This window comes from Corythoichthys intestinalis, chromosome 12, assembly GCF_030265065.1.
Source record: "Corythoichthys intestinalis isolate RoL2023-P3 chromosome 12, ASM3026506v1, whole genome shotgun sequence".
Lineage (NCBI taxonomy): Eukaryota > Metazoa > Chordata > Actinopteri > Syngnathiformes > Syngnathidae > Corythoichthys > Corythoichthys intestinalis.
The window spans coordinates 39637196-39652785 of NC_080406.1; the positions used below are offsets into that span (position 1 = coordinate 39637196).

The 15590-nt window shown below is 38.9% G+C and overlaps 1 protein-coding gene across 2 annotated transcripts in view; it reads left to right on the forward strand.

The window, feature by feature from the left end:
• Positions 1–15590, forward strand: part of thsd7ba (thrombospondin, type I, domain containing 7Ba) — a 364521-nt gene that overhangs the window by 229746 nt on the left and 119185 nt on the right. For both annotated transcript variants that reach the window (XM_057851598.1, XM_057851599.1), the window contains exons 10-11: positions 1567–1758; positions 4976–5204. In XM_057851598.1, the coding sequence (XP_057707581.1) occupies positions 1567–1758; positions 4976–5204 (421 nt within the window). The remainder of the gene's footprint in view (positions 1–1566; positions 1759–4975; positions 5205–15590) is intronic.

Below are 15590 nucleotides of genomic sequence, written 5' to 3' on the forward strand. Positions count from 1 at the left end.
CAGGTTGCACAACAGTAGACCATTTCAAATCCGATCTAGGTCACTTTCATATGAGGTTAAAATCCAATCTGGGTCACATTTTTCCAGAATGTAGCTGCGGTCTGAACTGTCAAGTCTCCCAAATCAGAATTCATGTGTCAGTAAATAGAGAGCGAGAGACAGGTCGCTTCGGCAGGGATTGAGCTGTGCGTTAGCGCATAGCTTGAACTCGGCTTTTAGGGAAGAGGCGGGTTTGACAACAGTCATAAAACCAGGATAAGCCTGAGAATGATCGGTTTCTTCCTGTGCTCCAAATGAACAATATTTCAAGACTGCTTACAAGGCCGAAAGTCAGGGCAAACTGCCCATTTATGTGTGCGCAATGCACGCACAGTGTGTGCATGCGTTCTATCAATCCATGGAAACTTTGAGTAAGACAAAACAGAGATTATTTATGTCTGTTATTTGTGTCCTCTTTTTGGACATCAAAATATGATCACCCTAGAGTGACGTAGACCCAGCATGTGTAGTCATTTGTTTTGATGCTTCTGCGCATACGGGTGAGTTTGCTCAGCGCGTGTCGGACTGCGATGCTCATGCTCATGACAGTGTCATGTCATAATTATGACGGTCTTACGATGACAGTCTTATGATGCCGCTGTCAAATAAAGTGTTAGCCGTTAAAAACCGTTCGTGTAAATATTCCATAATACAGTGAGGACAGCTGTGATTTATTACTTTTCTATGAACAAATGTCGTTTTCGTGTCAAATTTGATGGGTGGAGGTTTATAGTGAGGTGCGCCTTAAAGTCTAAAATTTACAGTAATTTACAAGTATTTGTGATGGAGAGTAGCTGTCACAACATGAGTAAGAAAACAATCTATGTATTTTTGTTTCATTTTATTTTTTAATTAGGCTTCTGCATGCCCATCATCATGGCAAAGGACAGACTTTTTATCTTCAGTTGAAGCCATGGCTCACTAGTAATTATGAAAAAGACATATTTTTGAAAACTTCAACTAAAAATATAGTGGTGAAGATTTGGTTACTATTAAAATTTAGGTGCATTCAGTTTATGGATTGCAGATTCTCTGTGAGGGCAGGGTAGGCGAAGCCGATGCGGACCAAGTGCGACCAGGAAGCAGATTAAACGGAAGCAGATTATTAAACAAAGAAAATGAAGCTTTGCTAGGTAGGTGTCCTGAAGGAAAAAACATAAATCAGGCAACACTTCAAAAATCTGAATTTGTCAAAAAGTAAAGATACTGTAGTTTAGTCGACCGGTGTACCACATGTAACTGGCAGAGTTACCTGGCTCCTGCTTGCTGCTCAGGCTGCTCCTTAAAAGCAGTGGTGATTACAAATGAGGTGCAGGTTCACTCCTAGGTCTGCCACAACCAACCTGCCAAACTGAACTAATGCCACATGTTAAAACCGGAAGTGTTACAAAAGTAAAAGTAGATGGGAGTCTGGGCAAGGACCACCACATATCTCTCTATCACAGACTTAAAGTTATATTTTTCTTTTCAAAAATGTACTCAAACTTCATGGGCACTCTGTACACTTTGTTGGTTTCTTTTGGGCAGGTGAGGATGTGCCCACGACTTACTGCGCAGAAGACCCTCCACCAACTGAGGCATCCTGTGAAGTGGCTTGTCCTGCAGATTGCGTTGTCAGCATCTGGTCCTCTTGGTCTCCCTGCTCCCACAGTTGTGCCTCGAAAACTGCAGATGGCCGTCAAAGCCGCACACGCACTGTGTTGGCACTCCCAGGAAAAGGTAATACTCACAGAAATATATGCACTTTTTTCTAGTGTTGCACTGATGCCATTTTTTAGCTCCCAATTCCACCACCTGGCTTTATAGTATCGGCCGATGCCCGTACAGTACCAATACCACGTATTTTGAAAAAACATATACAGTGGTACCTCAACATATGATCCTGTCGACATCCGACGTAAAATTTGACCTATCATTTGTCTCGACATATGGCAACATGCTCGAAATACGACAATTTGTTACTGCGTCGTAATTTCATGGTTTCATTTCATGGCGGATTTTCTTGTGAAAGAAATCAACATGGGTCCCAAAAAGGTTATTGTAGGTGGTGAAAAAAAGAAAAAAGTGACACTTACCATTGAAATTGAGAAGGAAATATTAGAAAAATATGAGCATGGTGTGCGCGTCATTGAACAGGCTCGACAATATGGCCAAATATGTTTACGATCTTGAGGGTGACACTCATCATCATTATTATTTTTATTGTTTTTATTATTATTGTAACATTAGCAAGGAAGTCGCCGGCTTTGTCAGGTTTTTAATCATATATTTTAGAACTTGTGCAACGCAACACGGCTACTGTCAGCCATAGCCGACGCCAACAATAACAGTACATGAAAAAAGTAGGTAAAAGCTTCCCACTCTAACGCACCTCGCTCACTCTGTCATCAGTCACACGGTGCTTTCAGGAACAGCATGCAAAACACAACCATCCATTAGCTCCCGATTCGTTACAGTATTATCATCATTATTATTATTATTAATTCTATGTATAATTTATTTGTTTTGTTATGTGTAATTGCTATTTGTTTGCTATTTGTTATTGTACCTGCAGTATTTATTAATGATTTACCTTAGCATTGGTTTTGGGTTTTGGAAGGAATTAATCAAACAATAATCAACAATAATCTATTCATATGGGAAAATCCCTCTCGACATACGACGATTTCGACTTACAAACCAGGTTACGGAACGAATGAAATTTGTATTTAGAGGCACCACTATATATATCTTGGGTTGGGAAACCAACTACGAAATTAGATCTCAAAAACACATTGCACGGCATCGGCACATTATGTCTTAGTACTCCTCGATACCTGTAACGTCATTTTAATGCCATATCAGTGCAACACTTTTTTCCCCCACATGACATCTGTCATGTTTTCCTGTCAGCAACAAGTACAGAGGTTTGTCTTCTAAACCTTCACCCCTTAGTTCTAAAAACACCTTGAGATGCTGCTCACAATTTAAAACATGGCACTAGCTGTTGCAGCCAAACCCCCACTGGGAAAATGTCTGACTTTCTGCCACGAGAACAAAAAAACAAAAAAAACTTAGTGATATTATGACCCTGCCTGCATCCTCCACTTTCCTTGCAGTCTGGATAATGGATGGATGGACTGCAATGTACCATTCCCAGGGCCAAATAGGTAACTACATGTTCTCAAGATGTAAAATGTCAAGGGTATGAAAAGAACGCATTGGCAGGTATTTCCCTTTTGATCCTTTAAACACACACTGATGTCATTTTTTGAGAGAGAACCTCCACCAAATACTTGGAATATACAAGAATATTGATGGACAGAGCGACTAAAAAAACAACTGAAAAATTCAGGCTACCCAACTGAAAGTTCTGAATATTTTAAATGGATGGAAAGAACATATACTTGTTTAAAAGAAGGCAGAACATTGAGGAAATGTCTTTTCGAAGTCGTGACATGATGTCTGAGCAAAACAGTGTTGGCTGGAAAATACAGCAAAAAAATATCAAAGGTATATTAAAGATAGATTTTTGTTGTTTTCTTTGGGAGGTGTTAGAATGGATTTCGAATGATTGCTTCCAACCCCTCCCATTTGAAATGGATTCGACGTGTATTGCTGCAAATGGGTGTTTTCAAATTCAGTTTTCTTCTTTAACTAACTACCATGACACATACTGTGTGGCATGGGCTGTCATTGAATGACTTAATGGCATTCCCGTTCTTATGAATAGGGAACAGTGTTTAGTTTTTTGAGTTACAGCCTGGTCACAAGGCACCACTCTACTAGAAAACATACAAACGGATAAATCTGGACCCCATCAGTAAGTTAAGAGTTTAGCCAACCTTGAAATACATTCACGTTATGTACATTAGGCTAGTGCTGTGTAGTGCTTTACTGATAAGGAACTAAAATAACATCGGTATCGGGGTGAACTAAAGGCTGATTTATGCTTCTGCGTTCCGGTGACGGTGGAGCGATGGCGTAGACACTACCGTCATTGTGCATTCGAAGTTCTACATCAAGGGAACGCGTTGCTTTGTAATTCACGGCCATACCACTAGAGGGGTGTGGCTTTGTCTTTGTATAGTTTTGGGGGACTCTTGTCGAATTCCTTGAGTTTTCCTCCGGTCATTGACAGCAGTGGCAACGGAGAACGTGTGTATTTGCAGCTGCAGCTAATCAATATTGAACAACAAATGTTGTTAATACAATGTTGAAGGCGACCCAGAAGACGTTTGCGTATATTTGAAAATGGCAGTGTTGTTATGCTGAACCGGAAACAACATTCCGAGCGGATCAATCACAGTCCGGTTCACGTCAATTCGCGTTGATGTGATGCGTAGTCAGGATTTTTTGGAGGTGCACTTCAATTCGTAAATTGGGTCTTTATTAACGTCATATGACGTCGACATGAATAATCGATTTATAATGGAATCGTAGCTTCTGAATCACAATCGAAACGTTAGGTGCCCAAAGATTTCCACCTCTACTCGTAGCGTCACCATGTAAAGTGCCCCTCAAGCTAGTAGACGTCCAATCCATTTGAGGGGGTACCCTGCCGCCACCCTGGCAAGGAATTAACGTTGGTTCATTTGCTGCCAGCCCTGCCACTTCAAATAGATAAGACATTTACTGTTGTGAATGTCAGCCAATGAGCTAAACAATAAAAATGTGTTCTTCCCCTGGCCAATATGCACCCTCCCACCAGTTAGTTCATTACTAGTAGACGGCCATTCCATTTTCGTTGTTCATCCACTCACAGCCCTCACACTTCAAATGTATTGACATCCGTCAATGCCATACAATGAGTTAAGCTGTGTTTGATCAAGCCATGATAGCAATGAATTTACATTCAAGTGAGTATTCAGTATTTTAGAATCGAAAGACAAAAAAATGGTAGTAGTTCAACACTAATTAAGGTTACTTATGTCAACTGCATGTGTGTTTTGCCCAGAGGGAAAAGAGTGTCCAGGAGCTCCAGCTTTGGAAGAGTGGAGAGTTTGCAATGACCATCCTTGCCTGGTGTTCTACTGGGAGGCTTCAACATGGGGGCCATGCATTATCGATCGTTCGATAATCAACCGAACTAACTTCTGGAACAGCACGGATTCCTGTGCAATGGGAGTTCAAATTCGAAAAGTCACCTGCATGAAGATGAATGGTGGATCTGTCGTGAACAAAAGGTATGTTTTACAACCTCTTATATGTGTTTGATTGATCAACTATTAAGGTATGCTATGTATGTAAGTTCTTTGCAAGCACGATTTGAAGATTTAATCTTAGATAATTCTTAATTTCTTTCAATTTCTTTCTTTTAAAGTTTGAAAAATTAGAGCATGGTGTTCAGGGGAAATGGTAAGTAACTTGAGGAGAGGATAATTAATTTTTTTTCTCGCAATTTATCAAAGACATTGGGTGCATTTGTTTATCTTTTGGCATTTTAAGCCTCCCTACAGCGGACATATTTTAAAATCTTATTTCTTTGTGTTTCATTTTTTTTTGTCCATTTTGTTGTTAACCATTGTAGCAACTCTAAACAGTATAACTCTAAGCGCTGTTATTTTAATGCTAATGCCAGGCCAAGAAAAATGCATAAATAATTTATACCATTTTGCCCTTCCTTAGCTCCATATATTATTGACAGTGCTCTTAACTGAATTATAGAAAAGATTTTTACCCCTTACCCTTGTCCTAACACCCACGCATATACAGGGTGTAATGAAAGTCGACAACATGGCAACAAGTTGGTCTTTTGCTCAGCGGATATTAACATAACACACCATGTAACAACATTACAAACAATAAGGTGTGGTTCTTATTGGATATTTTTTTTTCTCTTCATGTAAAATGAAAATTAAAGAAATTCCAAATGCATTTGCGTCCATACACGGTCCGAACCACTCAACCACTCATCTGTTGTGGACATAGTTTAATGTGTAGCCCAAGATAAAGTATTTGCTTTTGACTGGAAATTTATTACAAGAAAATGCAACTCCTGGAGAAATTATGTTGGAATACTTTGCGCTCCTTGTCGAAAAACTGCAGCCGGTCACTTCCTATTGATTTTGAGGCATTTACCGGTCACTTCCTGTTGATTTTGGGTAACTCCCTATTGATTTTGGAGAATTTACTGGTAACTTCCAGTTAATTTTGGGGCATTTCCGCATCACTCCCTGTTTATATTGTGTCACATCCAGCGTCACTCCCTGTTGGTATCAGGTTATTTCCTGTTGATTTTGGGAGATTTACGCATCAATTCATGTTGAATTGGGGTCATTTTGGGGGGGAGTCAACTTCCTGTTGGTTTTGGCGCATTTCTAGGTCACCTCCTTTCGATATTGGGACAATTCCTGTTGATTTTTATGCATTTTTAGATTACTCTTTAATCTTGAAATATAGGACACCCCATCAGTCATATTTGTGAATTGTTCTCCGAAAGATGGTAGTGCTTTCTGTTAATATTTGATGAACTTGTCTACCAAGAAACATTCAGTGCTTCATTTTAGTCCATGTTTCTCAGTGGCCAGTGGTTCAGTGCTAGGTTAGAGAAACTTCTTGTGAGAACTTGATTGAGTTTTCTTGTATTTCCCCATCATTATTTTATATTAGCATTTTTATTTTAGACCAATCTCAAAGTTGCACCTAAAATAGACATGAGTTTTAAATAATCCACCACCCATGTTAACGTGAATTCTATGACTTTTGTCACCTTAAAAAAAATACTAAAATAGTAAAGTAAAATGTGCCCTCATTGATTGCAATTTCCTTACACATTTTCCAAACACCATTTCAGAGATTTCTATGGGACATCCCATTTATTAGTCCTCCTAAGGGGAAATTGAATTTTTATACTCTGCTAGATTAAACATGCTCTATACACTTAGCTAGGAATCCACACATGCACCATCAGAATCCTTTGGGTATGCACAAATGAGTGCCTCTAGCAGTTGGGGGTTCGGTGGTGCTCTCAGAGCACTTTAAATTGGCATCTCTCCTCCAGCAAGCTGTAATCTTTGCATGGTGGTATTATTTGTACCCAACATTCTCCAAAGCCAAGTCAACTCACCGCAAATTGAGCTATACACAAGAGCTGGACATTTTATCTTTGGGCTATTTTGTTGAACTCATTTTTTTCTACTATGAATATCAATCTAAGAAAAGGCATTAACAGTTATTGTGAAAATGTTTGACAACGCTATCAGACAGCAACATCCTTCCTTTATTTAAATGGTAACAAAATGGATGTTTTTGCAGGAAATATGTAGGGAAGTATAAAATAAGCGAAACATTGAATCATTATTTGTTCGTATGTTTCCAATTTCGAGACAGCAGTTTGTTCAGTTACCATTTTTTGCCTCTGAATGACTTTGATCAGGTCCAGAGATGTCAAACCCATCTTTGTTGGGAGCCACATTATATTTATAGTTTCATTCGGAGGGCTATTATGTCTGCCAACTAGGGCTGCCACAATTTATCAATTAATCGACAGCTGCTGGATTACAAAATGAATCAATGAGTATTTTGATCGTCGATGAATCATTTGCAGACATTGTTGACATATTTTATTGTTTACATTTTAAGAATGATTGCCATTGACAGTGATAGACATCCAATCCATTTCAAATGGTTCGGGTGTCCACTAGTGACAAATTATTTGAAATTCACAGCAGAAGGATGAAAAAAAATCACATGATTGGCATCGAAATAGTTATTTTTAGAGGAACAACATTCATTCATTCATTCATTCATTTTCCATGCCGCTTTTTCCTCACGAGGGTCGCGGAGGTGCTGGAGCCTATCCCAGCCAACTACGGCAGTAAAATATTTTTTTAATTTCGAATACAGTGGTCCATCACTTTTCGCTGTTAATGGGGACCAGAACCACAATCAGATAAAGGGAAAAACCGCAAAGTAGAGTCACCCCCTCCCCCTTTTTTTGTGTAGATACAGTATCAATAATTGTACATAAAACCCTATAAATGCATATTTTATCACTAGCAATGTTGTTAATTAATAGTGGCGTTAGGAGTATAACAGTGTTTCTAATGGGGTTATTTTTATCATTTGTGAGTGATATAATTAATTAGTTTTCCAATCTTTGCAACACAGTTACTGAGAATGTGAAGATGAGCGTTACTACAATTTGGTTGCACGAAGCGCAAGTTGTCTGATTTTGTCACACATCAGCTGCCTGTATGCCTGCCTGGAGAGAGCAGAGTGGGAGGGGGGAGGAGAGAAGGGGGTAGTGACACCGTTGCAAACGCGATGATGATTGGCCAAGTGGGCGGATCATGCCTAGCTTCAATGCACGCTCTGGCAAACACAATAAGACAGCGATAATGGCGACTGGCCAGGGAAGGTCAAAGGTAGTGTTCTCAAACTTGACTTATTTTCAATATTTGATATTGTTACTTCCCGGAATAGTTAGTTATAGATAGATAATAATAGATAGAATAGTTTTCTGCTTATTGTGCTGTAGGCCTAACGTACAGTTTCAGAGATTTGCACTGGTTAATGATCAGTTTACATTTGTGTTTCTGAACAGACGAATACATTTGGAAAAAAAATAGATAAATGTAATAACGAATAGACCATTAAAAGTGAAATCAGTTACTTTGTTAACTACTTACTCTTACAAAGAGGTAACTGAGTGACTAACTCAATTACTTTTTGGAAGAAGAAATTTTGTAACTGTAACTAATTACTTTTTAAAGTAATATTAACAACACTGATCATTAGAACATTTAAGAACAGCTTGAAATGTAAATAAAACATTAATAATCTAAATAACATACATAAAATAATATGTAAAATATATAATATGCACTGTACATTCATTCTCTCACTCTCATATGACAGGTGTGTGGGGGGGTGTAAGTGTACATACACATGCAAATGTAAATAAAGTGTACATGAATGTTTTTAGAACCCTTTTATTTTTAGAAAAAGATACTGACAGTGGTATGAAAAAGTATCTGAACCTTTTGGAATTTCTCCCATTTCTGCATAAAATAACCATCAAATGTGATCTGATCTTTGTCAATATATTACAGATGAAAAAAGAGAGTCTGCTTTCACTAAAACCACCCAAACATTTATAGGTTTTCATATTTTAATGAGGATATCATGCAAACAATGACAGAAGGGAGTAAAATAAGTAAGAGAACCATCAAAGTTTTGTGCCCCGCCCCCCCTTTGGCAGCAATAACTTCAACAACTTCAAAGTGAACCCTCTGCCTAAGGAGACTTAAAGAGCAATTGAAACCATTTTTTTGTGAACAATTTAAGTCAGGTGTGTGCCCAGTCACTGATAAGTGGTTTCAAGCTGCCCTGCTAACTATAAAACACACACCTGGTAAGAATTGTCTCAATGAGAAGCATTGTCTGATGTGCATCATGGTTCGGTCAAAAGAGCTGTTTGAAGACCTGTGATCAACGATTGTTGATTTGTATAAAGCTGGGAAAGGATACAAAACCATCTCTACAATTCTGTATGTTCATTAATCGACAATCAGAGAAGTTGTCTACAAATGCAGAGAGTTTGGCACTGTTGCTTCTCTTCCAAGGAGTTGCCGTCCACCAAAGATGACGCCAAGAGTTCAGTGCAGAATACTCAGAGAGGTAAAAAAGAACCCTAGTGTGTCTGCTAAAGACTTACAGAAATCACTGGTACAGTCCAATATCTCTGTGCACCCGTCAACTATATGTAAAACCAAAAATGTTAATGGAAGGACTCCACGGAGGAGGCCACTGCTGTCTAAAAAAAAAAAAAAACATTGTTGCTCGTTTCATGTTTGCAAAAAGGCACTTGGACCCTCCAAAGAAGTTTTAGCAAAATATTTTTTGGACTGATGAAACCAAAGTTGAATTGTTTGGGAGTAACAGACAACATGATGTGGGGAGTAAAAATGGAACAGCTCACAAACATCAACACCTCATCCACACGTGGAAGCATGGTGGAGGGAACATCATGATTTTGGGCTTTTTTGCTGCCTCTGGGCATGGACAACTTGCAATCATTAATGGAAGAATGCATTCAAAATTTTGTCAGGATGTTTTGCAGGAAAACCTGACGACGTCTGTCAGACACTTGAAGCTAAAAAGAGGATGGATGCTGCAACAAGACAATGATCCAAAACACAGAAGTAAATCAACTTCAGAATGGTTTTAGAAGAACAAAATACACGTTCTGGAGTGGCCAAGTCAAAGTCCAGACCCCATTGAGATGCTGTGGCATGACCTAAAGACATCGTTTCATGCCAGACATCCCAAAAATCTGACTGAACTACGGCAGTTTTGTGGAGAAAAATAGGCCAAGATTAGTCCTGATCGATATGCCAGACTGATCTGCAGCTACACGAAGGGTCTGGTTGAAGTTATTGCTGCCAAAAAAGGGGGGGGCACAAAATATTGAATGTGATGGTTCACTTACTTATTTTTCCCATTTCTGTCATTGTTTGCATACTATCATCATTAAAATATGAAAACCTGTAAATGTTTGGGTGGTTTTAGTTAAAGCAGACACTGTTTTTTTTTAATCTGTGTGATTTTGACAAAGGTCAGATCACATTTGATTTGATGTTGATTTTATTCAGAAATGTGAGAAATTCCAAAAGGTTCGGATACTTTTTCATACCACTATATAACAAGATTAAAAGGAAAAAAATTTGTGTAATGTGAGCCGCGAACTAGCGAGGGATCACTATACTACAGAAGTTTTATTTGAATTTTGTTTTGGTGAGAAACATGCCCTTTTTAGCGGGCCACACAACATGAATTTGACACTTGTGATCTACTGCATGGACACAAAGATGTGCACATACATTATGTATAAAGTCTTCCTAGCAGAACCTAGTAGTTATATTTGCCTTCAATTTATACATGTTTTAAAGTATGTTAATTTTTCCCGGTTAATAATCCCATAGATTGAAAGTGTGTGAGAGTGTCTGTGTGGATGTCTGCATGTGTGTGTACTAGAGGTGTGCAAAATTTCCGATTCTTAGATTATTCGCGATTCGGCCGTGGAAGATTCGAGAACGATTCACAAACATCCAAATTCCGATTATTGAAATATGCCAAGTAAAGCGAAAGTACAACACACTCGGCGCGCCGCGCGGTCTTTGGCACAATGAAGAACGGAGCGAGAGTAGCTAAACATCATGCTTCTCATTACCCGGCACCTCGGGTAATGCCAATGCTCAACTCACGGCTCTAGCTCAACTCATGCCACGAGATAAAAAACACAACAACATACCTGACTGCTGCCGAAAAGCTGCTACGAAAGTACATCCGCATAATGTTAAGGTAGATATCATTTATATAGGACTAGGTGCATTATAGATTCGATAACGTTAGCAGCACATCTACAAAAAGCTAGATGCGGGCGTTAGTAAACGGCCGCCATCTTAAAGCAGTACACTTTCCTGCAAGGCTGTTGTAGCGAACCTTCCAAGCGAACCTAATTAACTTTTTATCTAAAATACTCCCAAATCGGTAAAATATTGACTTGAATCTATCTTTAAAATAGTTTTAAAACTTTCACATGTCGAAAGTTGACAAAAGGGAAATTATGGAATAACGGGAGCAATTTTAACAACTTTAACAGTTGATTCACAACATTAAATGATTGAATGTAATTTAAAGCTGCTGATACAGAATGGGGACTGGAGTTTTTTATTTACTGTTATTTTTGTATATGTGTTTACTGCTATATGTTAACTTGATACTGGAAATAGTAGTTTGGTTTAGCCTGAGAGGATTTTTGAACAATTTTGGAACCAATGTACAAAACATTTAAAAAAAAAAAAAAAAAAAAAGGAGGGGGGTGCATCAATAATCGTTTTATAATCGAATCGGAGCCTCTGAATCGTAATCGAATCGTTAGGTGCCCAAAGATTCCCAGCTCTAGTGTGTACAGTACTTTGAGTTTCACAACACTAGTTTTTCAAAGCAATGATATTTCTCTCAATTTTATTCTCGGAGTAGCTGACAATATTCCCTAGCTGCCCAGTTACATTGCTGTGCCCTTTGGCATGCATCACTGCAAAGCGGGAAGAAGGATAAAGTTGAGGAAGGAAAGTTGTATGTCATATGCTCCTTGTACTTGGGTGTACTTTGATCGGGTTCTTGTGCCTGCTGACTTTCTGCTACTGGCAGAATGTGGCACCATCCTGAGTCTCAAGTGAGACCTGAATTTCAGTTGCTAGCCAGAGTAAAGTCACTTAGTGGGGGTCTGCTCCGATGTGTATGTGTGTATGACTTCACAGGGGATATTAGAGTAGGGCCTAGGATTAATACATTAAAGTATGAGTTACTGTTGATTTTCAATTCATTCAAGTGGCACGGTGACAGTTTCAACCGAAATAATGCACATCGCAATTATTTTCTATACACAATAATATGACTTAAATATCAGTGATGTGCTCTTAACGGTGGCAACAATGTTGTCCTTTGAGATGAATAATTTGTTGTAGAACAGTTTGCATAGTCTTACTTTTGCCAAGTTTAATTAGCAGGCATGTTGTAAACTAATTGATTTTGGCTTTGGGAGTCCCTTGAACCTTATTGGTCATAATAGTGGACTACTAGGGCTAGTAAAGAGAGGTACACATACTCACATTAGTGTTTTAAGAATTGACCCAGTAGACCTGGGCAAGTATGCAGGCAATATGTTTTTAAATATACTGGACTGTCTCAGAAAATTAGAATACACAATATTCTAATTTTCTGAGACAGTCCTGTATATTGTTCTATGTAAAGGACGTCAGCCAAGGTCGGCCCCCCACATTTTTACCACGCCAAATCTGGTCCCCTTTGCAAAAAGTTTGGACACCCCTGCTTTAAATGGTGGATTAATGTACAGGACTGTCTCAGAAAATTAGAATATTGTGTATTCTAATTTTCTGAGACAGTCCAGTACAGTAAGTAAAACTGTCATTCTTGTTTAATTGCATTGGAGAGTAATTGATCAATAGAACACGTTGATGATCACTGGGGCTTTCCCAAAGGGAGGCAAAAACACATAGTCGGTATTTTATAACCTCATTAAGTTGCCATCACGATAAATGAATCAATGATTCTGTTCGTTCTGTAACCTTCACTGCCTAAAAACATCGATGTTAGGTTTATTGAAGGCTTGTCCAGTGTGTCATCCAAACAACGATGACCTCCAGCCTTGACACATGTTGCGAAAGCTTGTCGCCTGTTACCCCCAAAATCCATATAGTCGATGTCCGCTCAGCATCGCTCCATTTCGAACAACGCAACAGATAAGTTTCTATTTTAATCAATACAAGGCGGACCACATCATCTGCTCAGCTCCGATCCAGATCCGCTTGAATCGGTCCTCTCCGGTTCATCAGACTAAAAATACGAATGAGGTCTATTTTCTGGTCCTTCAACTTGCGGCCAGATCAAGTCCTGCCGTTTAGCACGGACGAAACGGGAAACAGAACGGCAGCAATATCTGGTCTTTCAAAGTATATAATGCTTGTAAAAATATTATTCATCTTTAAGGGTGTAACGGTACATGTATTTGTATTGAACCGTTTCGGTACGTGGTGCTCGGTTCGGAACTGAGGCGTGCTGAACGAGTTTGTGACGTAATGTAACCCTTACTTTTCGAGGCTGTGAGTTGATCGGGTTACAGTTTCTTTCTGTAGATTATATTTACTCCGTCTTCTCTACTATAATGAATAGCCAACACGGTACGACAGTATAACCCAGAAACGTCAACGGCGCGACAACGTGGCCACCGCGAGAATGCAGTGAAACGCTGGCGTTAAAGTCAATCGGCCAATGCACACCAGTCGCAGTGCGGCCGCATGTTAGATGCGTCCCAGAAGCGGCTGAACACGACGCATGCGAAAAGAATGGCAGAGTTTATTATTTGACGCGAGACGCGACCCTCCTGCGTCAATACTACTACCGGTATCTAGGATCGGGCAGACCGGAAGTCACTCGTGTAAAAATACGGTGGATCCGGTCGATTTTCAAACTAATATGCAATCGTAACCCACTTTTTGAGTACATCAGATCTCTTGAGTGGTAGATCAGGGAACAGTTGACTGTCTTTGTTGATTTACTGCTGTCTTCTCTGCTATGATAATAAACACGGCCCTGTGTTCAACACAAAACCCTCCTACCACAACAAAACAATTAGGAACTAATATTCAGATAGGAACTAAAGTTATACAACATAAAATATACAATATAAATGAATACTACATCACATTCGTAAAATATAAACACATAATAAAATAAATAATAGCCCATTTAAATAAAATAAATTGAAATGAGCTAAAACCTGTAATTAAATAATAATACACAGACTAGTCTAGTTCTAGTCCGTCAACCTGCGGCCTGATCAAGTCCTGCCATTTAGCACACACCAAACAGGAAATAGAACGTGCTCTCCTCCGTTTTGTGCATGCGGCCGCGGGTGTATGGACCAGATGAGAGACATATGCAGTGGGCATTAGGCAACGCAGCCTGCACGCAGGCCGTCCGCATTGGACCGTAGCAGAGCCGTGACGGACTCTGTGGGTTTTCAGGGTAAAATTCCTCTGCGCGCACTTGCACACAGAAGCCTGCTAAAGCGAGAGTGTCAAAGGAGTATATTTTATTTTTGATACTGTAATTGTGAAATAGCAATGGTTGGTGTCATTGAAGAACAATTGTAGTCATCAAGATGTCAAGTCGCAAAGCATCACGTTGCCAATACCCGTGAGCTACACACCGACACACCTGCTCAAATTACTGCCACTCAGGGCAAACAATTCAAATTTCAACTATTAAACAATCAGATTTTAATCATTAATAAAAATCGAACTTTTGCACAAACCTGAGCAAAGAGGACCAACAAAATATCGTATTTTTCTGACTATAAGTCGCAGTTTTTTTCATAGTTTGGCTGGGGGTGCGACTTATACTCTGGAGCGACTTATGTGTGAAATTATCAACACATTATTATATCATTTCACATGTTATTTTGGTGTTTTGGAGTGACACTGATGGTTTGGTAAACTCGTTAGCATGTTCTTTATACTACAGTTATCTGAATAACTCTTAATAGCTATGTTACATATGTTACAACATACCGGCCACGTTTGCATTTCGTTGTTCATGCATCATGTAACATTATCATACTCTTTGTACTCTTATTCAGCATGTTGTTCTCTATTGTATTTTCATTTTTAATTGGCTTTCAAGATAACATATCTGTTCTATGTGTTGGATTTTATCAAGTAAATTTCCTTTTTTATGCGTTGGATTTTATCAAGTAAATTTCCCCCAAAAATGCGACTTATACTCCGGTGCGACTTATATATGTTTTTTTCCTCTTCGTTGGGCATTTAATAGCAGGTGCGACTTATAGTCCGAAAATACGGTAGCTTGAATATTAACGTTCTATACATGTTCAATGGAAATTAATGCAAGCCTAGTTAAATGGCATACAGCGTTATGAAAAATGGTGTTTTTAAAAAAAATAAAAAATAAAAAAAAAAAACTCAGGTTTATGAATGTGATTGATCAATCTTGCTAACATTTCTGGATTTGTGGTTATCCAA